General features: G+C 41.0%; 1 protein-coding gene across 1 annotated transcript in view; it reads right to left on the minus strand.

The window, feature by feature from the left end:
* The window catches only part of LOC149319675 (multidrug resistance-associated protein 1-like), a 52267-nt gene that overhangs the window by 9786 nt on the left and 17812 nt on the right, over window positions 1-24669 (minus strand). Inside the window, exons 9-23 of the mRNA XM_089508437.1 lie at window positions 24052-24198; window positions 22812-22896; window positions 22644-22710; window positions 20737-20863; window positions 19463-19639; window positions 16690-16857; window positions 16403-16589; window positions 13023-13098; window positions 12095-12137; window positions 11289-11508; window positions 10258-10412; window positions 8908-9063; window positions 5790-5989; window positions 4562-4688; window positions 2489-2590 (exon numbers count right to left, since the gene is read on the minus strand). Of these exons, the coding sequence (XP_089364563.1) occupies window positions 2489-2590; window positions 4562-4688; window positions 5790-5989; window positions 8908-9063; window positions 10258-10412; window positions 11289-11508; window positions 12095-12137; window positions 13023-13098; window positions 16403-16589; window positions 16690-16857; window positions 19463-19639; window positions 20737-20863; window positions 22644-22710; window positions 22812-22896; window positions 24052-24198 (2037 nt within the window). The remainder of the gene's footprint in view (window positions 1-2488; window positions 2591-4561; window positions 4689-5789; window positions 5990-8907; window positions 9064-10257; window positions 10413-11288; window positions 11509-12094; window positions 12138-13022; window positions 13099-16402; window positions 16590-16689; window positions 16858-19462; window positions 19640-20736; window positions 20864-22643; window positions 22711-22811; window positions 22897-24051; window positions 24199-24669) is intronic.

Below are 24669 nucleotides of genomic sequence, written 5' to 3' on the forward strand. Positions count from 1 at the left end.
TAAACAAGTCACAATTTAGCAAAAATCTGAATAATTAAATTTGCTTTATATTTTCTGACATAACTCATCCTCTGGGTGAGTTGTGAATCAGCCTACGCATTGCTTTGAGCATTACTAAAATTACTAATATAAAAAGGCTACAAATCTGTGCATGCAAACCCTTTGGACTGAATCTTATTAATAGACCCAACTAGAGTAAACCCACAGAATCAACTGGTTTTACATAAATGTTAACAGACTATTTAGCAATTGACCCTATCGGTCTATTTTAGTTGAGATTACCCACAGAGTTCAGGACCATATGTTAACAAGCTCTTGTTTTAAAACCCTTCAGGACTATCACAACACAGTATGTTGTTCGAACCTATTCTGTGATTTGGGTCCCATATTAGAAGAAGGTAGGATATAAAATAAATAAATAAGGAAGCAAGCAATAATTAAGTCATTTGTTACATTTATATTTTTCCTCCAAGAAGCGCAATATGTGGCATATATCCCTGCCCCCATGCCAGCCCTTGTTTTATCCACACTGACTGTGTAGTCAATTAGACTGGAAAATAGTCTATTGGGTCTTCTCAGCCCCTTCAGGGCTCAATGAGGATTTGAACCCAAATCTCCCCATCCAATGCCAACCACTACACATGCTGGTTTAACTGTGCAGCAGTTAACAGATTCTGGGATGAAAACCAGGGCAAGTATGGGAGTAATTTATGGGAAGTGATTTCATGAATCACCGTGCAAATGCTAATTGTTTGCCACTAAAAATTTAGCTAACAAACAAAAAGTTCCTTTTTTAAAAAAATAGTGAGAAAATGGCAATGCATACAGCTCAGTGTGATTCAGCTTTCATAAGATCTTCTCTCTTATTTTTAGCTTTTCTTCAGCCATGCTTACAAAGAAAATTAAACCTAACAGCAAAGCAAACATGGATACTAAAACCCAAATCCCAGAGGTAAGTCCTGTTAAATTGAACAGAGCTTACTCCCAGGTAAGTGGACACAGGACTGCAGTGTGAGCCCATATAATGTTTTGAGTCTCTGGTTCTCAGACCAATTAAAAAGAGATAAATGCAGGGAAAAGCATACACATGGTTCATTAAATAGGGAACAGTTTGAATTGCATTGTTAGTCCCAGCTAGAGCATGATCATTGACTAAGAGATTTACATAATCTTTGACTCACCATCGAACAATTAGTTGTTTCAGTCAAAATGATTGAGTACGTTTACTGTAACCATAATTACCAACAGGATTCAGGCCCAGTTTTATTTTATTTTTTAAATGAATATTAAAGAATTATGTACAAGCTATTTTCATTGTTTTTTGTGGGTTTTTCAGGCTATGTGACCATGTTCTAGAAGATTTTCTTCCTGACGTTTCGCCAGCATCTGTGGCTGGCATCTTCATAGAATGCTTGCCTGGAAAAAGTTGTGTGTGTTAGCCTGGGAATGCAGGAGTGATTTGCATGTGTATTGCTCTGTGCTGATGGCAGGCCTCAGGCTGGGAGGCTAATGCAAACAAGGATTAATGTCTGCTAATTGGTGATCATTATCTGCTGGGAAAGCCCCTGACACTGAGTGGGTTCCCATTTGCATTTGCTGAGTCCTTATTTTGCTGTTCCTCAGGACTGGTAGCCAAATTTTGATCACTTTAAGGGTTTCTCCTTTCCGGTTGAAATTATCCAGATGTTTGTGGATTTCAATGGCTTCCCTGTGCATCCTGACATGGTAGTGGTTGGCATGGTCCAGAATTTGTTCAAACAGTACTTTATGCCCAGGATGGTTTGTGGCATGTTCTGCTACTGCTGATTTTTCTGGATGGCCCAGTCTGCAGTGTATCTCGTGTTCCTTGCCCTACTCCCCCCTGCAAACAAGAATCAAGGAACACAAGAGGCACTGCAGACTGGGCCATCCAGAAAAATCAGCAGTAGCAGAACATGCCACAAACTATCCTGGGCATAAAATACTGTTTGAAAACACTGAAATTCTGGACCATGCCAACCACTACCATGTCAGGATGCACAGGGAAGCCATTGAAATCCACAAACATCTGGATAATTTCAACCGGAAAGAAGAAAGCCTTAACGTGAACAAAATTTGGCTACCAGCCCTGAGGGATAGCAAAATAAGGACTCAGCAAATGCAAATGGGAAACTTTTCAGAGTCAGGGGCTTTCCCAGCAGATAATGATCACCAATTAGCAGACACTAATCGTCTTTTGCATTAGCTTCCGAGCCTGAGGCCTGCCATCAGCACAGAACAATACACATGCAAATCACTCCTGCATTCCCAGGCTCACACAGAATAGATAGACCCACTTTTTCCAGGCAAGCATTCTCTGAAGATGCCAGCCACAGATGCTGGTGAAACATCAGAAAGAAACTCTGCTAGAACATGGCCACATAGCCCAAAAAACCTACAAAAAAACCATGGATGCCAGCCATGAAGGCCTTCAACTTCATGCTATATTAATTACTTGAGAAATGCTTACCTCTTTGTCTATTTTAGCATATTCACAAACCCTCTCAATAGAGACTCCATTGGCTTCAATTTCACATGCTTTTCGAACCCAGAAATTCAAACTCTGAGTTATCTGAAATAAAGGATTCTTTATTGAACAACTTTCAATGGTTTTTCTTGTTACATACTTGTAGTTAAAGAAATCCACTATGTAAACTGAAAATACAGGACCAAATGCTTTTGGATTACCCAAAACAGCTATTTATTTTAAGCTTCTAGAAACAGTGGTTAGATATGCTATCATGTCAAGTTTTGTCATGCTATGGCTTGTTGCTGCATGGCAGACAACCAAGAAAACTATGACACGTCTTTTACATTTCTTGGTTTATTCTTCTGCATTCTTTTCTCAGCTTCTGTTCAATGGTGAAGGGTATCTAAGGAACCAAATCAGCGATAAGCCATGACTTCCAGTTCCGATATCACACCAAACCAAAAGTTTGAAACTGAAAATTATACGATAGGTTCAGATGTAACAACCCAGATTTCAACAACCCACAAGGTGGCTTGCTGTGATGTATAAACATGATTAGTGTGTTGGATGTACTTTGATATAACTGGCAACTGTTGAATTATTACTGTCTGGTTGCCTAGAATGTCACTATCTTCATTTCTAATACATACTATCATACAATTATGGCAAGAATTTGAAGATGGTCTCCTGGTAGGTTCCACTGCTTCTATAAGCAGAATGGTTCCCTGAGTGATGCAGCAACTGTTGCTGTGGGGCCAGGGGCTGCTTGTTGGCCTCCATGAAAGGAGATCAGGAGGCTTTGTGCTTGGCCCATGGGACCAAGTGAGGTCACATGGAGGGTTAAGGGAAGGGGCTATTTAAGGGCCAGTTGTCCCCTCATGCCCCCCTTTCCCTGATCTTTGTGAAGGATCACATTGGTGGCTGGCTGATGTCCTTGCTGCTAAGTATTTTTGGTTTAGGCTATTAAAACCCTTTGGGTTATTAATTTGTAGGAGTTGAGGTTTACATGCTGTTTAGTCCTCCCAATGAGGCCTCTTTAAGTAGCTCAACTGAGAAAGCAATAGACTGGAGATCTAGACTGGAGTCTGCCCTTGGAGCTGATCTGGGGGCTTACTCTCTCTTAAAGGCCTGCTACAGACTGCCAAAATAAAGCTGCTTCGGGTCTCTTTGGAGGTATGCTATTTAAATGATGCATGCATCCTAAGAATCCGGAAGCTGCACAAAAGCTGCACTCCAGTGCTTAGGAATGGAGTGTGGCTTTGCCGCAACCTCTGGACTCTTAGGACCCATGCATCATTTAAATAGCATACCTCCAAAGAGACCCGAAGCAGCTTTATTTTGGCAGTCTGTAACAGGCCATAAAGTCTCAAGGCTTGGGAGGGAGCCCTCCAAGTTTTCTTTCAAAACTGACCATCCAAGATAGCAGCCAATATCTTTGGAATGTCTTCAGGGTTTGGTGTTTCTCCCAAAGGTGGCAGGAGAGGAATAGCTGTGCTACAGCTAAATCCACACCAGGTTGCTTCTTCTTTTGTTTGCTCAGCCAGGCCTCAAACATTTAACCTATTTAAATGTCAATAAAGGTAAATAAAATATCCCTTGTTTAATCCCAAATATTATGTCTCATCATATTATTTCATGGTTGGTCAACACTCAGGATTATTGTTCTCCTCCCACTGCAGGGCACCAAAAAGCTGCTCCATAGGATTTTCTAACCCTTCATAGTAATTTTTAGGTCAGCCAACGGGGTGCAAGAAGAATGGGAAATTACCTCCCTCCGAGTTTTACTGATGGAAGCAGTGGAATCCAACAGAAACACCTGGTTGGATCCTACTTCTAATGCTCTACACAGTTTTTCTGGCAGGTCTTTTGTGCCCTTAACAGATGAATAACAAAGATATTCATCAGGAAATGCTTTCTAAACAACTGGAACAACTTCAGTGCTTGGGTTTTTGTTGGTCCTGCACACATAAATGACATAGAGTACACATGATGGAAAATACAGTTTTCAGTCCTGCTTGCAAATACTGTAATTACATTTTGAAAAAATGCTTACTTAAAAATAAACTTACTTACATTTAGTGCATAGGAAATTGATAATCCCATTGTGGCAGAATCTATCTTGTTGCCAGCAAACATTGCAAACAGTGCAGCAAAAAATACCATCAAGTTGCCCAGAAATTCAAGTCTGACAGCTAGCCATCTGCAACAATTGCACCCAGACAACCAGAATTAAAATATAAGTGTGACAGGCATTTCATATATCTATTCCACATGGATCTGATCATAACAATATTAAATATCCCAGTAGTTAATACCTTTCATTTATAATTAGGCAGTACTTATGCTTCATTTAAGTTTGAAGAGTAGTTAACTATTCTGTAGAAACAACCATTTAATGCTCTGAATGCTAAAAAAAAAAACCCTGATCAACTTTTTAAAAATAGGTTTTAGTGTACACACTATTCACTTAGAGAATGATCTTATAGTCAATGCTAAGGTCTATGGTGTTGTTTTCACAGGCAAACAATTAAAGAGAGTCAGCTCACTCCTTCAAACTGATGATATCTTGTATGTAACTTTTGTTGGAGCACACCCATGTGTCCCACTACTAAACCTATGTATGCTTACCTATGTATGAACCTATGTACAGTATGTTGACTGAGGCATGGGTTTTCTAGTATTTACTGGGCATTACTCTCATGTAGGATTCCACAGGACTACATTTTATGGAAACTAGGATGTAATCCTCATTAACAGCACAGGGAATTAGTTCTGAGTAAACATGCATATAACTTCGCTGAGAAGAGATGCTGACCCCAGCACATTTTAAAATGCTAGATAATAAGAAATGAAACTAAGTTTGAGCAGATACAATGCTATTTTTGTAGAAATCAAACTAGTAGGCAAGTTTCAACAATATATTGGTCAATTAAATCTCTTGATAAAGCTAGGTTTGGTAGGGGGACACATTACTAGATAGGTTGTCATATCAAATAAAATACTTATTTCCAGCACTTGTGCATTATCCCTAAATTAAGAATCACAATCACAGTATGGGATCATAAAATATATTATAAAATCATCAATTTTATCTTCTTCTGATTAAAATAGGCAATTTAGCTTGATATATAAAAACCATCTCATGAGAGATCATGTAATTTGGTACCCTCCAGATGTTAGACGACAATTCTTTTCATCCCTAACCATTGGCTATGCAACAGGTACTGTTGGAAGCTATAGTCTAAAACAATTGGGAGGCCCACAGATTGATGCCAGTTATCCTAGATTGTTAATATATTACCTGTTTGCGATTACATTGTTGTAGAAGCAAACCAGGTTTTCATTGATCACATCTTTGTTTTGAGCAATAAATCTTTCCTCGTGTCCATATGCTCTAATAGTAGATACACCCAGAAGTGTTTCACTAAAGTGTGAAATTATAGGTGACTGTGAAGCTCCAGCCAGACGTCGGATTTGACGGGAGCTAGATATATAGTATCTCTAATAAAAACCATAAAAATTGAAGAACAAGTTAGAGGGAGCCACACAGATAAAAAAAATCTATGCAAACTTTCCATGTTGACATAAATGTAGTAATAAAGGTATGAGGTAGTATCAACTGCACACCTTCCTTTGTTTCCTTCTCTGTTTTCTTTATTGTGGTGTCTGAATCCAACATTGGCTTGTCTCACACATTTTAAACTAGAGAAATGACATATTTTTTATTCTTGCTTTATTACTGTGGCTTGTTAGAGGATAGACAAGCCACACTTGCATATGTGTCACATCTATGAATCTATAAAACTATGAATGAAATTGGATTGGTTGAGCCACTTCCACTGTCAAATTCTACTTGCCCCTGCTGAATTTCACTTGATTTTCTTGTTCTGTTGGAGCATCTTCACAGTATATATTTTACATACCATAGTTTAAAAAAATTAAATAGCATCTATCTTCTTTTGTCAAGGAACATTGTGTACTTGTTCTCCTAACAGCAAGCCTTCCAACTCTTAGCAGTTTATCAGTGGTACCTATTTCCCACAAATATATGAAATCATCCTATCTATAGGTGTTGAAACACTAGCTGACACTCTATTGACACAGATTTCTTTAGTTCTGTCTAAAAGAGACTCATGCTTGTGAAGAATAGATCTAAAGGCTTAAAAGATCTAAAAACAAGCATTGTCACAGACTATCGTATGGTATGCTTATGTCCAAGTTCCAAATGTTTTTGCAGTATATGCCAAATTATGATCAACACTCATTTTAAATGGCTTTCTCAGAAGTGCAATTTTAAGTTGTGCATTAATCCAGAAAGTCCCCTACCTATCATGAGACCAACTAGCCCAATTGCCATAAGACATTAGGTCTTTTAGTTAAAGATCAAAGATCTTAGGATACTAATCGATCAGGCCTTTGCGGTGTATACTGAAGTGGTATTGAGAATCTTTCATCAGTTTAGGCTGAAATGACTTTGACATTTTCCAGCAAATCTGGTCATACCATGAGGCAAGTTGTTACTCCTTTCTTGGGTAGTGAGTGGTAGAGTGAGTACTCTGCTGTCTCCACATACCACTACCAACTGTTTGGAGACCTCCCGGCTATCCTTGTCAGCCACTCATGTGCCCTGTTGCTAGGCATCTGCCAGGAAAAAGCCAGGACAGTCTGCAATGCCAGCACTGGAGTGTCTCCCAGGCAGTAGGTAGGGGACTTTCTGGATTAATGCACAGTGGTGGTTTCAGTCGCAAAGAGAAAAATCAGCCACCTGGTAGTGAGAGATGTAAATCTTCACACTTTTTTTCATTCCCAAAAGAACTGAGAATTCCACACAAAACACATGGAGAGAGCTTGGGAGCTATTTTCTATTGATTCATGCCCTTGTGGGTTGAACTCAAACAAAACTGAAAAATGAGATGGTTGTAGAAAGATACTTTGGAGAGAACAAAACAAGTTGTAGGAGGCATGATCTTCAATGTGGGACTTTTTATTTTTAATTTTATTTTGGTAATATTGGGGAGGTCAAGAGGCAATAGAAATTGCTAAGGAGGAGCTACATTGTTCGCACTTTGCTGCTAACACATCATCCACAACTGAAGTACTTCATGTTGGCTTCACCACATCAAGGTTGGCCAGAAAATGACACAGGATATTTTGTCCCTATATGTTACATTGGCTGGAAGAAAATAGTAGCCTGATACCAAAAAGCAATAGATTTGTTGGTCCTTTTTTGTTCATGCATTTTTAAAAATTGTCTTTAAAAATACCTGTAAGCAGCAAGGGACTGAAACTCATGGACATGGTTAACAGCTGTTATATTGATAATGCTGCAAAATGACATCATGTTCAGCAGATAAGGTCATAACTTTAGTTCTGTGTGGATCAGTGGTGTGATGGGCAAATTTGAAGTGCAGGTCCATAACACAATAATCTCTATAATAGGAGTGTGCAACATGCCACCCATGAGCTGCATGCAGTCTCCAAGGCCATTTTATCTAGGGGTGTGGGGTACATTTTTACCATGTTTGTAGACCCCCTTGGGCCATTTCAGGCCCAAGGTAGGCCTTTAAAAATGAAGTCACATTTAGATACTATTTCTTTTGGTTGTTACAACCCTCCAAGGCTTCCTGAGGGGCTAATGCAACCCTCTAGTCTCCTACACAGTTGCCTGCCAGTGCTCTACAGCAATACCCCAATAGAGAGGCCAAAGGTCCAGGTGGCTGTGGTGATCAAAATCTATTTCTAGCATTTTAATCTCTAACAGGTATTTCTAAAGCCTAGGCCCAAATACTTTGAATGAAAAGGAGACATACAACAATACTTATTGCTGAGAAAATCCATCACAATAACCAAAAGGTTAATTCTACTGCAAATGGAGAATTTTTTCTCTCTTTAAAATAAGAAATAGCTTGCAGTTACAATCATAAGTAATGTGATAGTTGCTCAGATATTGGGAAAGGAAGTAATTACTGGTGATTAGTAATGAGTTTCTCCAAGTGCTGATAAACATGGTATAGTTCCAATTCTCCAATAGGGAGATGTTCTACTATAGTGCATCTGCATCATATGTGATTGCGATATACGCGGCTTTCAGCATATGCTGAAAGCCACCGCATGCATGAGCCCCATTAGTTTTAATGAGGCTCGAACATACGCGTAAGGGAAGGGACCACTGTATATGGAAGCTCTTTCAACATAGCCTTCATCTGGCTTGTCTGCAACAAGCTTGCTTTGGGCCTTCTAGATCCTTTACAACTAGGGATAACAATACTATTAGTATTATAAACAGCAATTTTTTCTCTGCATTGTGATATACAGGTCAGCTTCCCAAGAGAATCTCATTCCCTATCTATTTGTGACAAGGTAAAATAATTCTCAAAATGAAATTGTGAAAACAAGAATAATGTCTTTAGCAAACTTACTTGGATAGTGAAATACAAGTAGCCCAATGGACCCACCACCAGTATGAAAAGGGGTGATGCAAACACAATTACAAGTATCGTTCCAACAACATCCAGGGTACAGTTCAGCCAAGTCCGTAGATAATAATGGAAACGTATATCAACTATAAACATGTCCTACAATAGTGCACAAGAATAATTGAAGTCATTATGAAAACCTCCGTCTCATACATATATTTAAAGAAGAAAATGCTCACTGTGAAGTTGAAGGCTTTCATGGCTAGCATCCATAGTTTTTTGTGGGTTTTTTGGGCTATGTAGCCATGTTCTAGAAGAATTTCTTCCTGACGTTTCGCCAGCATCTGTGGCTGGCATCAAGATGCCAGCCACAGATGCTGGCGAAACGTCAGGAAGGAACTCTTCTAGAACATGGTCACATAGCCCGAAAAACCCACAAAAAACTAAAAATGCTCACTTCTCACTCTGTCACAGTCTTCACCAACTTGGTATCCTCCAAATGTTTTGGCACATGATATTCAGCCATCCTGATCACTGGCCATGCTGGTTGATAGGAGATGAATTCCAAAACATCTGGAGGAAGTACCAGGTTGAGGATAGCTTCTCTACTCCACATGCTTGTATAAAAAATATTCCAAAATTGTCCATATGGGTAGCTGAGATAGTGACACCTTTACTTTCTTATTCATCATACAAACTTGTTTCATGCTCAACATTATTTAAAATATTGTATATAAAATTACCTTCAGTCTATGTGTAAAATGTGTATATGAAACATAAATAAATTTCATGTTTAGACTTGGGTCCCATCTCCAAGATATTTCATGAGGTATATGGAAATATTCCAAAATGCAAAACACTTCTGATCCCAAGCATTTTGGAAAAATGAGACTCAACCTGTAGAAACAGGCTTTCAACTCTCACTGAACCAACCAGCAGAGAACTATATCCCACCTTTTGGCTGGTTGCCTATGCTTTCTCCAGTTGTGTCCAAGTTTGGCACTGATGCTTGTTTAACAGGAGCTCAGGAATAGCCCAGGAGCATTTGGTAAATATTGGTATTTCTTATGGGACAGAAGAACTTAGTGGCCCTTGCTCTATGGTAAGTGAAGTTTAAAACTTTCTAAAATGTCTTCTATAGTTGATACTTCCAGACATGATAATGGCTAAACATGAGGAATGAATACAAGTTTTGCTCTTTTCCTTCTATATCTTTTTATACCAGGTGGGAAAACCGCCTGAGAGGAAAGGAAATGAAATGCAGGTAACTTTTCCATGAGTCAAGGATGAGAGGTATCAGCGCCTACCCAATCTCCCCAAGTTGACACTGTATGGTGCTTATTTGTTCTATACCTTGGTGAACCTGTTGATGATTTGACCTACAGGATTTGTTTCAAAATACTGGAGTGGAAGACGCAGCACATTATGTAACATCTGGCGATGCAGTGCCCGAGAGGCACAGACCAATCCTCTAGTAACGACATATGAACCACAGCAAACCGAAAGACCTTGGGTAAATGGTATAAAAATTAGTATTAGCACTTTTCACAATAGCGGTCTCCCCATCCAGGAAATCTAACCATCCATCAGCCTTGCATCTGGGGATTGTTACAATTTGGCTTTATTCAGTTTCTAAAAGTAGACACAAATGTATTTTATTCCATCCTGAGTGACATAAAATCCATGTTTAAATAATGTAAATAATATCCCCCCACGTGCACCCCCAAAAAAGTACAATAGTGGAGCCTACTACAGATTTCTGGGCATTTAGCACTGAAAAGGGGATGCCAGCCAACAACAGGATACCTGCTTCCACATTAAGGCATCTCTTCCAAAGAAGAGCAGATTTCTTTTCCCGTTTATTGACTACACTACTTATATTACTTCGGTAGTCTTTAACTCCCCCTTTCTGTTGGTCTCCTGAGTGATGAGAAAGGAAGAGATAATAAATAACGGTGGAGCTCAGTGGGACAAATTTAGAATTCGGTTCAATATGCCCTTCAAATATCCATGAGGCTCAAACAACTGTTTAACACTGGTGGGAAGTTTACAGTGCCACAACATGCAAACATCAAAAAATACATTCCCCTGCCTGCCTAGAGCCATCAGCAGTTCTCTACTGGGGAAATGCTAGAGGTTGATGGATCTCCACTCTTAGAATTTCTCACCATTGACCATGCTGGTTGTGAGTCCTACCCAGTTAGCAAGAAAGAGGTTGCATGAAAGCTTGCTACAAAGCACAAACTATGAACTACATGCCTGCATGTAATGACTGATCAGTTAATGCTGTTTGATTACAAGAAAAGTTTGATATTATTAAAGTTAAGGAACATCAAGGTTGCTAAAAACTGAAAAGAAAAGGGTCTAGTTATTCAAATGTTTACCTTGTATGAATCCCAATAATCCATAGATACTGAGCTTGTAGTTTCTTAACTGTTTCCATTCCGTAAAATCTTTAATTTCTTTTGCATCTTTTGTCCATGTGCTGAGCCACATATTTTGTCCTATGGCTACAGCATTTTGACCTAAGCAAGCTGCTATGGTTAGCCACATCCACAACCAGCCAAAAGCTTGTAGGTATTTCAAAATAACTGACATTTTCACCTGCGTGTAAGAGATACACATGAGAGTTATTATGATACACAGAAACAGGAAGATCTTGGAACATTAATCGTAACAGTGCAATCCTGAATTGCTGCATGGAGGGGGTTTGGATGAAGTGGAAATTTCCCCCTGCCAGAATACCTAGTACGTCACTGAAAGGTACATGTAATTGCTGTAACTGCTAGTGGTGTATCTCTAAAGAGGGCGTACCAGCTATGGGCTGGATATGGCCTCAGATTCACAAGACCCAAAGTACTTCTATTACCCCAAGAAGTCCTAGAAATGGAGCTAGTATAATTAATTAGTTTCAAATAGCATGGGATAGTAAAACTCCGAACAGCCTTTGGGCCTATTTCAAGAATGCCCCCTCCTACTTGAGCCAGCAAGGATTTGGAAATGGCAGGTCATTTCAGTCTTTCATTCACTCAGATCAGAGCCTGGAAAGATTACTTTGGAGTATAACTCCCAATATCCACAGCTAGCAAAATCAGGCTTCAGGGAGATTGCAAGTGACCCGTGACCACATATTTCTCACCCTCACCCTTATTCTGGGAAGATGTAAATAGCTATTTAAAAAAATACTTACAGCGCCAACAGCAACTTTTTCCTTTTTCATTGAGAACATGCTCCTTTGAACAAAAATGGCAAAAAAATATTATTTCATGTTATATGAATCCCAGTCTGTAAAACAAGTAGAATCCATTGCCATTTCATTGATGGGGGACTGGGTTATTCGAATCCTCCTTCCTGCTGTAACACACTCACCTACTGCTACATACTACAGTCCACTTCATTCTGAAAGTCTCTCTCCCACCCCCCCCACCCCCACTCACAGCAGCCACTGGAGTGGTGAATTTGCTTTGGGTTTTAGAACATAAAGGAGGACTTCAAAGGAAATATCCAAAGTGCTGAACTGATTTTGATGGCAGAATTCAGAAAGTTCAATAATTCCTCAAGGTTCAGAATAAAAGCAACAGTGGATTCTCTACTCCACTGGCATCAGTGAACTGAGTCAGGACATAGCCCCAGTCTGATTATCGAAGTTATTTATGTAATTATCAGTAAGGATTATGCTTTGTGCATGTATGATATATCCACACTGAAGAGAGCTACATGACAAATGCAAAGCAAATGGTTTCAGCTGGAATAGGAAGTCATTTTATTAAGTACAACAACAATCCCAACTTATTTTGTGCACTATGGTCTAGGTGGGGTCACACTGTAATGAGAAAGTAAGACAATAAGCAAAACTATATAGTACTATAACAGTCCAAAAATTCCACTTCAGATCTGTTCTTCTCCTCATCCAGTCTGAGAATGGTGAGTGAGGGAGCCTTGTTCCAGCTGAATACCAAAAGACTGAGCTGGTATATACAGATTTCTGTACAGGTGAGACAGGTGCTGGTTCCTTTCTTAATGCAACACCAGAAGCATGATGCATTTTAATTCTGTTCCTCTCCCCTGTTTTTGTCTGTTTTATGAACTAGTTCAAGGACCTATATTTAAGTACTCACCTATCTTTATGCTCCAGATGTTGCATTTTCTTTGGTAAGGTGTAGTCTTTTATTTTAATATCTTTGGGACAAGATTCTACAGAAAAATATTTTAAAAAAAATAATGACAATGTTAACTATCCACTTCAAAAGCTACAATATATTGTGTTGGATACAGACATGCTCCTATGGAAGAAATTCTGGCAATGGCATTGTTCCATAAAGAGTTGTGAAAGAGCTTATTTGCAAGCAACTCTAGCATTTGATTCCATTTTGCCCCAATTCAGTCTTGCACTAGTCAGAAAAAGCCCTTGCACAAAGGAGGAACTACTGTTGCAGAAAGGAAGGAAACCTCTGGATCCAATGTACTGAGCATAGACAAATGTTAGAGTGTAACATCTGGAAGGTCTCAGATTCCTCATCTCTGCAGTACCCAAGTACAGTTGACTGCAAATGATCTACATTAGCCAGAAATAATTTGTAGCTCAAATATTTGGAATTTCTGATCTACACATACTAGGTCTGAATAACAATCTGAATCTTAGTGGTGCAAAAAGCCCAAACTCTTTTGCTATTGAGTCCCTTGGCAGAAAAAAAAAAGATCTCAAAAAGAAATGAAAACACAGCAAACTGGGCATGGCAAATGTTTCCTGGGACAGTAGGGTCACACTTAACCCAACAACTCCAGCATATTGCCCACACCAAACATTTTACATTTTATTTGGTATAACATAAATTAGGGGTGGGTAAATGTTCCAGATGTTTGCTGGACCAAAGCCATAGCCAGCACAACCAACAAAGAGGAATGCTGGGAGCGTTTTCATGATCTAAATGCTTAGGCTGGCATTATGCGCTGGCCTGGGGTCAATTTTAGGGCTTGAGAGAGTAGAGCACCCGCATGCTCCTGAGCCCTACCGCGCCATCCAGGCACCATCTTGGCTTGCCCCCATCCACATGGGGGCCGCCATGATGTACATGGGGTGCATGCCCAAATGGTGCAGCATCGTGTAGATATTATTGTTGTGCATGAGGACGCCAATGGCGCCAGGCATGCACCCTAAAAAGGACACACCAGAAGCGGGTTCTTTTAAGGCAGGGGTAGGCAACCTTTTTGAGCCGGGAGCCAGGTTGCTGTCCCTCAGACAACTGGGGGGCCGAAGCCGGGGGGGTGGAGCTTTCACCCTCCGGGGGCAGAGCCGCACATGGGGGGTGGAGCTTCCACCCTCTGGGGTGGAGCCGCATGCCAGGGCGGAGCTTCCACTATCCAGGGCGGAGCCACATGTCAGGGGTGGAGTTTCCACCCTCTGGGGGCGGAGTCGCATAATAATAACAATATTTGCAAGAAGCTACTAGGCAAAGCCATAACACGGGAAAAATGCATGCACACTGTCTCAACCCAGAAAAGAGCAAGCAAGTCCATGTGGGGGGATTTTGCAAAGAGAATACCAAAGGACAAGCATAATGATAGCAATATTTGCAAGCATGGAAGCAACTAGGCAAGGCCACAAAACAGCAAAAAATGCATGCCACTGTCTCAACCCAGAAAAGAGCAAGCAAGTCCATGTGGGGGGATTTTGCAAAGAGAATACCAAAGGACAAGCATAACGATAGCAAGATTTGCAAACATGGAAGCTACTAGGCAAGGCCACAAAACAGCAAAAAATGCATGCCACTGTCTCAAACCACTTTCTTTCTTTCTTTCTCTCCCTCCCTCCCTCCCTCCCCCCCTCCCTCCCTCTCACTCCCACCCTCTCTTTCTCTCTTCTCCCCTCCCTCCCTCTCCCTCCCACCCGTTCTCTCTCTCTCTCTTCTCCCCTCCCTCCCTCTCTCTCCTCTCCCTCCCTCCCACCCTCTTTCTCTCCTCCCCTCCCTCTCTCTCCTCTCCCTCCCACCCTCCCACCCTTTCTCTCTCTCCTCCCCTCCCTCCCTCCCTCTCTCTCTCCTCCCCTCCCTCTCTCTCCTCTCCCTCCCACCCTCCCACCCTTTCTCTCTCTCCTCCCCTCCCTCCCTCCCTCTCTCTCTCCTCCCCTCCCTCTCTCTCCTCTCCCTCCCACCCTTTCTCCCTCTCTCTCTCCTCCCCTCCCTCTCTCTCCTCTCCCTCCCACCCTCCCACCCTTTCTCTCTCTCTCTCTCCTCCCCTCCCTCCCTCCCTCTCCTCCCCTCCCTCCCTCTCTCTCCTCTCCCTCCCACCCTCTCTCTCCTCCTCCTCTCCCTCCCTCCCCCTCCCTCTCTCTCTCTCTCTGCCTCCTCCTCCTTCCCCCCTGCCCCTCCATTTATAGGAGGGAGGAGGGAGGGCGGAGCCAGGAGGGAGGTGGGCGGCGCCCATTGGAAGGCACGCTGCGGCTGCCGGAGCCCCGTTTCAGGGCTCCGGCTGCCGCAGTGGGCCTCCCAGAAGCCCGGTGCGGCTGCTGGAGCCCCGTGTCTGGGCTCCGGCTGCCGCAGCGGGCCTCCCAGAAGCCCGGTGCGGCTGCTGGAGCCCCGTTTCTGGGCTCCGGCTGCTGCAGCGGGCCTCCCAGAAGCCCAGTGCGGCTGCTGGAGCCCCGTTTCAGAGACTTTGCCGCCATTTTGAAGGACAAAATGGCGGCCGGAGCGGCCGAAATTGGCGGCGATTTCGACGGCAGGAGGGACCGGGGGCTGGTGGGAAGGCGCCCGCGGGCCAGAGGTTGCCGACCCCTGTTTTATGGGCTCCCGGAGGCTGCACAGTTTGGCTGCTGCGGCCTCCTTCCAGGGAAGAAAGGGGTGGCGTCTCGGCACTCCTTTCTCCCTGTCTGTATCCCCCCTTAGTTTCCTTACAGTCAGAGCAATGTAGTGGATAATTAACTGCTGGACTTAAAACAGGGGAATCTGGACTGACATCTCTGTGATGCAAAATTAAGACTTTTCATCTTATTTTCTTCCACCAAAGGTCAGAACCTTGGCTCAGTCACACATTCAACCTAAACTACCTTAAGGGGTTTTTCAAAGTAAAAGTGGAAGGATACACAACTGTCTAAATCCTACTGCAGTCCTATCTAAGGTAGACTTATTGACTCAGTGAGATTTATATGAGTATTGATTCACTACTTAGCAACTGATTCAATGAATATACTCTACTAACGATAGGATTCATTCCAATATGTTTCTCCCTTGAGCTTTCTGAAGAAGTAACAGTATTAAAATGAAATAGGTGCTTACATGTGTATAACAGCCAATATGTATATGTTACTCTCCAAAATAAGGATACAGATAAGGCACCAATACACTATGTAGGAAATTTGGTTATTCCAGGTATTGAGGGACACAGATACACACCATCTTTCTGCTACATCTACATTGGCTTTATCCAATTTGAGCACAGATTTCAGTTTTCATTGAACAGAATCATATAAGCTATCACATGAAAGTCAACTTTATTTACTCACTTGACAGTGAGGATGTCTCTTCATCTTCCTTTCCTCCACCAAAGGTCAGAACAAGTTCAGCAAAATTTGCTCCTTTAGAGAGCAGCTCTTTATAACTCCCCATTTCAGTAATTCTCCCATCTTCCATCACAACTATGAAGTCTGTCTGAGGTAGCAGTGTCAAGTTGTGAGTCACTAGAACACGAGTCTAGGGAAACAGAAAAAGCAAATCATGTTCACATTTTACATTACAAAACAGAAGCAACATGTGAACAATATTCAAAAATCTAAGATGTTCTCCTGCCTACCTTGTTTTTCAGTATGCCTGTGGACCCAATCACTTTCTCAAAAAGATGTTTTCCAACATGGACATCTACAGCAGACAAAGGGTCATCCAGTAAGTAGATGTCAGCATTGCTGTACACAGCTCTTGCTAGGCTTACTCTCTGCTTTTGGCCACCACTTATATTTATACCCTAAAGACAGATAAAAAGGACAAACAATGTTTGTTTGTTTGTTTGTTTGTTTTAAAAAATAAAATGCTGGCTGTTATTTCATATTTAGAATTATCTTTAATGTAACACATAAAAATTGATCCTATAAAAGAGGACGTACTGAGCTATAAAAAAAGATTCTGATTGTTACAGAGATGGGATGCTCTCTTTCGCTCTCTCTCTCTCTCTCTCTCTTGCAACAAGAGGTTTAATATTTACCTTCCAACTGAGATGTTATCTATGGAGAGATGTGTTCCTGAAACCAGGGATGGGTAACGTGTCCATGTGTGAGATGGACACAATTTCTTGTGTGTACCTGAGACCTAGATCCATCTTCCACTTACATTTCCCCTCATTAACTCAATGAATGAATACTCTTTTGGTCATTTCCAGTTTAGAAAAATAAATGAGATGGCATACTTTTGTTGGAGGTGTAACCTAGTGAGTGTTGTTATTGGGTGCCTTCAAATAATTTCCAGTTTATGGCAACCCTAAAATAACCCTATCATAGGGTTTTCTTGTCAAAATTTGTTCAGAGAGGGTTTGTGTTTGCCTCTCTCTGTGGCTGAGAAATCATGGCTTGCCCAGGGTCACCCAGTGTCTTTCCATGGCTGAGCATGGAATTTAAACCCTAGCTTTTGTATGAGCTTTCCCACTCCTTCTGAGTGCAATACAGGTGAAAGCTCATGAGATTGGACCTGTAGATGGGGATGGATGTGTGCCAGTGTGTACTACATCACAGTATATGCCTGTCACCCCACACTGACTAATCATGAAAATTACCACAGAGTCCATTTTCCGTGTTATACAGACTGCCCTTTCTTTATGCAGGGGATCCATTCCGGACTCCCCTGCGTAAAGCGAATTCTGCCTATGCTCGAGCCCCATTTAAAGGAATGGAGCTTGTGCATGTAGCACCATGGCAGTGCGCATGCGCCATGGGCGCACATCCCATTATTCCCTATGAGACGCGCTGCCCCTTCTCCCAGTACAGCTTTCAGCATATGCTGAAAGCCGCGTAAAGCACGCCCACGTATGACGCAGGTGCACTGTACTAAATATACAATACTGTGTGCAAAGATTTTTGGTCTGCTTTTTGGATTTTATTAGAGAAGGCTATGCCATACATAGCCTATACTTTTAAATTTGCAAGACTGAAAATAAAGAAGAGTCATCCCATTCATTGTGTAAACATAGGAAAATGCCTTTTACCAAGTCAAACCACTGAAAATATTGTCATGTCTCACATACAAGAGCTCTGTAGGACTTTCTAAATTGTGCCAGCTTTACTGGAGAAGCCTACATGGGATACAAGTATCTAATTTGCCACTAATTGATAGCACTTCATGTAAGAATGGCCTTACTGTGCATAATTTACTGTGCAAGAACAAACACTGTGCATAGTTTCAACTTGAAAACAACAACAGACTTAGACTAAAGAGCTACTAAGGATCTGGTGTAGCTATGTCTAAACATTAATACAGTAATTGAAAGATTGTTTTAGAGATTATTATTATTATTATTATTATTATTATTATTATTATATGCAGTAATGACTAACTTAAGAACAATTTCTGTATCTGTTATGCATTTTTATGCTCACCGCTAGAACTTACATACACATATTATAATGCTAATCAACAAAAACATACATTAGAAAAGCATAAACTGACAAAGCTATTAATCTGAATTCTTACTGGACAAGCTTGGATGAAAACCCCTAAAATTAGAAAACAGCTAATAGGCCTTTGAATTGTATCAGCTACTTGAAAGAAAGTCCTTAGAGGCTGAGATGTTAATATTCCCATAGGAGTTCTCTCAGGCTGTTAATATCTGTTTTTACTTGCAATGTTTCACTTCACTTAATCCAAACAGTACCAGGATGGCAATAATATGCAGCTATAGTCCACGAGAAATGACGACTGTCTCAGCCAGCTTCAGCACTATCAGAATTAGCTTCCAACAAACAAACTCAATCAGCAGGAGTTTGCTGTTGTTTTCTAGTACTTTTGAGGTGGGTTCTGGGGTTTATCCCTTTCTTCTAATTTAGGGCCGAAAATATGGCCCTAAAGAAGCGGCTTGATGCCACAACTTTGATCGTCAGATCAGGGCCGTGGCAACCACACACTGTGGCCCCGATCTGGTGTTTTTCTGGCCCAAAACGAAGTGGCAAAATGTCACTTCTTTTTGGGCCAGACAAAAGCTGCCTTTTCCACCACTGCTATGGCTTTTTGGCACTCCTGCGTTGTCTAAATGCTGCACCACCAGAGTGCTGAAAAGCTGCTCCCATGAAGGCAGCAGGGCAGCATCACAGCATCACACCAGCTTCAGGGTGGCATTGGCGTCAGTATACCATGCCCCCACACCGCCGGGAAGCCAGCATATTTTGCCAGTCTGTACTGGCTCTTAGTTTCAGCTAGGCAGAAAGAAACATCACTCTCCCAAGGTTATGGAGAAAACAATGTGAAAACTACTTGGATCGATCCCTAGTAAAACCTAGTTGTCCTTTCAGTATTTTAATATCCAGCATTTTAATAACCAGAATAAATGCATACCTCACTTTGTACAATTGTGGGATTTCACTCACCCTTTCTCCAATTTCTGTTTGATCCCCAGTCGGTAACTGGTCCAAGTCTGGCAACAAAGCACAGGCCTCCAAAACCCTTTCATAACTCAGCTGGTTCAGTTTTGAGCCAAAGAGTATATTTTCTAGTACAGTAGCATTCTGTATCCAGGCTTGCTGAGAAACGTAAGCCACTGAGCCCTGAATGAAGGTGGAAAAGAAACACACTGATTTATACCAAGCATGATAATATTTCAAGGAGGGTAACCTTAAATAATATATTAATTCATTCAGTCCTACTGCGGGGTTAGCATCCAGACAAACGTGTGTCAAAACAAACTCCCAGTTTTTCCTTTGGGAGTCCATATTGATGAAGTGGGCAGCAGTCCACATAAGCTTATAACAAACAAAACATTTATTGTTTAAGGTGTCAGAAAACTTTTTGTTGTTTGCTACAAAATACTGAGCTGGTTACCTTCCATTGCCTCCACTCCAAGTTTTTCTGGGCTATAGTACATTCCACAGTTTAGGTTGGATGTGCCCTACAGAATCATGCACTTGCATTTCATTTCTTTTTATGGAAACTTCCCAGGTCCATGGGAAGGATGATGTAAGCTAGGAATAGGGAAAGCTGGTGGCTTTCATCAGAGATGTGGTGAACCCCCTCTGGGTTTTATTCCAGAATTTAAGAGTTATCCGAGGTGCTGAGTCATATCCCTCAAACCAGAAACTATTGAAGAAGCTAGGGACTGGGACCTAAGAACAATTAAGGACTGAAGAGACAAATAGAGGAGTCAGGATGGAATGAAAACAAGGAAGACAGGTCAAAACCCCAAAAGAACATGTTGCTCAAGAAAGGCTCTGCTGGGTTGTGGGGATAGGGGTGGTGGTGTAACCAAAACAGTTTGAATTCCTGCTTTTTCAATAACCAGCTGAGATGGGCAGAGTTGGATGACAAATGTACTTTGTTGAGAAAGCTTCACTGAATGCTGCTGCTGCTGCTGCACAAAGATCCAGAAGGCCATCCTGCTATGAGGCTGACTGTCTTGAACTTGAATTAAGTGCAGAAGAGTGTTTCTTCCTGCCCTCTAGGTGCAAGTGTCACGAACAATATGACTTGCTTAAACCCAATATTAATTTAAAGAAACAACAAAATGTTGAGAGATTGGATACAATCCACAGAAAGAGAACTAAATGTTTAAAATAACACAAACACGTAGAAACCTTTAAAAGGCTTTGTTAAAGAAAAAACTTTGTTAAACAGATCTAGAAATGAGAACAAAAAAAATCCAGTTTACTTTTCTCTGAGCAGTTCCTTCCGTTTTTTCCATTTCTCCCAGAATAGCAGAAAGGAGAGAAGATTTCCCTGCTCCAACTTGGCCCACAACAGCAACCAAAGAACCTTCTGGAATCTCTAGGTTCAGTCTAGAAAGATGCAAGAAAACAAATAAGATTTATTGCCTTTATTTAAAAAATGCAAAAAGAGGTTCCTCTTGTGGCTGGTCCAAAGAATAACCCTTCTTATTTAATAGTAAGATCTCTCCTTCTTGAATCTCTGGATCACCTAGGATACAAAAGAATATTAGTGTTGTTGTTGTCACTGTTTTTTAAAAAGGCATTACACATAGCATGTTATATTGTTGCTTTAGACATTTTGGTCTCCTTTGGAATTGTTATACTTGCTGTTCGGGGCAATTGGAACTGTCATTATTAGACACCATTGGTCACTTCTGTTCACTGTTTTGAGAGTAGGAAGGATTTTTTTAGCTGTTTTGCTGTGAGAGATCTCCATCCAATACTATTCCTAAGTGAATTTCTAAGCACTTTGTTTTAGCTGAAAACCAAGGGTTTTTTTGAGGGGGGAGGGAGGGAAAATTGAGGGGGTGCCAAGAGAGACTGGATTCCCCAAAAAGGACCCATGTGGTCTGAAGGCTACACAATTCCCAGCCCTCCTTTAATAGTTATCCCTGGCCCATAAACATTTTTAGGCTTTTCTCATCTCACACTTGAAAACCTCCCTCCATTCTTCCAAAGTGACATTCTCAACTATAAGTGTTATACCACTCATGATCTCTTCCTCATCCCAAATTTTCTTAAACTTAATTTCTACTATCTACAAGAGCCATAGACAGTAGCTCTTGTACAAACCATGCAGCAGGGGAGTTTTCATGGCCTATGCAGCAAAATTTCCCACCTTCCCATGCCCTTACTTTTGACACCTCTAAGAGTAGGCATTCCAGACACTGTTGGACTCAAATTTCCATCATCATTCATCACTGGCTGTGCTGGCTAACGTTTATGAGAGTTGCAGAATGACAATATCCTAAGGACCTTATTATTTAAATCCTTGAGTTTGTTGAGCCTTAGTAAATTGATTTGTTGTTTATTACTGAATCATGGTTAATTTTAGCACAGTATTCCTATAAATGTTCCTATACACTGTAATGGTGGTAGGTGACTCTCATTTCAATGGAGCACTGAATAATAACCTTTAGCTTAAAAGGAACTCTCCAAGTGACTAAAACATATCCCACCCCAAAAGATACAGTAATTTGTGAAGCTCTTTTAAAGCTATCCAATGCCTCCGATTTACCATACCACTGATAATGGGAGTCATCAGCCACTACAGAAATCTAGTAACATGGACCTGTGTTCAGGACCATTCAGTCCCAAAGTAGCATGGAAGCTACTGCTGTTGTGTACCTTCAAACCAATTACAAATTATGAAGACACCAAGGCAAACCTATAATGGAGGTTTCTTGGCAATATTGTTTCAGAGGGGGTTTGCCATTGTCTTCCTCTGAGGCTAAGAGAGTATGATGTGACTTGCCCAAGGTCACTTAGTTGATATCCATGGCCAAGCTGGAGTTTGAACCCTGGTCTCCAAGGGTCCTAACCCAGCACTCAAACCATGGCACCACACTGGCTCTATAGAATGGAAACTGGGTAGCTGCTTTTTTTCTTCTCTAACAACTTAGGGGCTTGATAGATGGCCTCAAAGGAGCTTCCTGCCATCCCTTTCAGTGCCGGATCAGGGCTATGGCAACTGCATGCTGCACCCCAATCCAGCGCTTTGTCCACTCTAAAAACAACAGCAAAATGCAGCTCCTTTCAGTGATGGCAAAAAGCCATCCTTGCCAATGCAGCATTACCCCTACTGAAATAATACCTGAACATTATATTGTAAATATAATTGGTTCCTTACTTATTTAAAGTCGAGGCTCCAATCTTCTTCCAGCAGAAAGAGGCATTAACAAATCTAACTGCATAATCTTGAGATCCAGAAACAAAATAATTGGAGTTAACAGAAGGCTGATCAGGCTGAGTTTGAAATTATTATGCATGTAAAGAAGAATGTTTTGACCTGGCTTACCTCCAGCACAGTCTGTGTTAATGTTTTGAGGGTCAAGGTCTTCAGAAGACAAAAATTCTTCCATACGACTCAGGGAAACCTTTGTCTGAAGGAAAAAAAAAATGAATGCAAACTTAGCCAATTCAGATTTTAAAAATTATTTTAGGACCTTCCTCCACAGATTAGTTTTCCAAAATAAGGAAAAGTCCAAAACTACTGGTTATAGTTAAAGAGTCTGAGGCCTGAATCACATGAGCCAAAAGAAGCAGCTTCCGGACACTTTGGGGGCATGGCATTTACATGATGCATGTTCCCAAAGAAGCCAGAAGCTGCTCCGAGGCAGCCAAAGGCAGGCTGAAGCTGTGTCAAAAAAGAGCTGTTTAAATCTGGCTCCTGGCGGTGACTGGCTTAGGACCACAGTGGCAGCCCACTTTGGGAGTGGTCCATGTGGTCAGTGCTCTCCTGCTCTGAACACAGCTGGAGCAGCTTCTGGCTGCTTGTTCCAGGACATCTGCTTCACCCCTGAGAATGAACGATGCAAATGATTAAGCAAAGGAAAGCAGTGCCAGAAAACTTACAACATTCCAGCAGGCATAACTGTTTGTGCTCATACTAAAGGCTTCACTAATGACAGAATATAAAGGGGTGTAAGTGCTTACAGAACAGATGACACTCTTGCCTTTCACCAGGGGATGGTTCCCTTTCTTATAAAAATTAAAGTACAGTAACCTGTGGATAAGTCGACTCAGGTTTTTTGAGTCAATTTTTTACTAAAATTTCTAGACGTATGCATGAGTACATGTAGATGTAAAGGGGAGGTCCCAAGGGTAAAAAATTTAAGCAGTGCTGTGCTACACCCCTTTTTTTACAACCTAGAGAGCTTGTTTCCTCTCAGATAGAGTATGAAAACTGATAGGCCTTTTGCCATTATATGTAGTTGGCCCCTGCTTTCAAGACAGCATACGCATTATACTAAGAAAGTGCTACATCAAAGTTTACATTTTTATGAACCTATCTTTTCAAAACATAAAGCTATGCAAAGATAACTTTAAAAGAAATTACATGTCTAAGCAATTTATGTAAACCCTTTAAAATCAGGATTGTGCCCTAATTTCATCTAGCACTAAAATACAGATCTATTTTAAACATGAGGAAAAGTGAAAATATGCACAATGTTATTTAAAAATTAAGCATGGCCACATAGCCCGAAAAACCCACAAAAAACTAAGCACTGTGCCTCACATATGGACTGTATATTTACCTGAGCTACTGAAGATATTACTGTAGGCAAATCGAACAAAGGCAGTCGCAAAATATTAAATAGGGAGAGAGAAGTAAACACCTTAGCTGCAGTTAAAATATTTTCTTCATCCAACAGAAAATACACTCCAAATGTAGCCAAAGAGACCTTTAAGACAAACACATAATTTCTCCATAGATTAGAGTTATATTTCCAGTCGTAATTCCTGAGCAACTTTGGTTCAGTTTAATGCTAATAATTACCATGACTGAAATTTAAAACATCTTAATTCAAAGTAAGGATTTGGGGAAGATAGTTTCAGAAATGCACACACACTGTAGCCCCTGTGTACCATTTCATCTGTTGATTATTTAAAATGATTATTTAAAATGAAAATGTGGCATTTTGATGTTCAAAGAGAGCACAGGTTTTATGAGTAATACATAAACCTGGACTATTTGCTCTGCAAAGGATGTTGCCTGAGCCACTATTAAAGCCAAAACATAGCAACAAGATGGAAAAGTTCTAATAGCTAACCAACCTTATCAATCCACCAGAGTACAGTAAGAGCCTTGTATCCATGGGGCCAATACCCATGGTTTCACTTACCTGTTACACCCCCCCCCCAATAAATTCTTT

Source organism: Sceloporus occidentalis, unplaced genomic scaffold (assembly GCF_023333645.1).
Source record: "Sceloporus occidentalis isolate IW3139 unplaced genomic scaffold, rSceOcc1.0.p SCAF_2, whole genome shotgun sequence".
NCBI classification, from domain to species: Eukaryota; Metazoa; Chordata; class Lepidosauria; order Squamata; family Phrynosomatidae; genus Sceloporus; species Sceloporus occidentalis.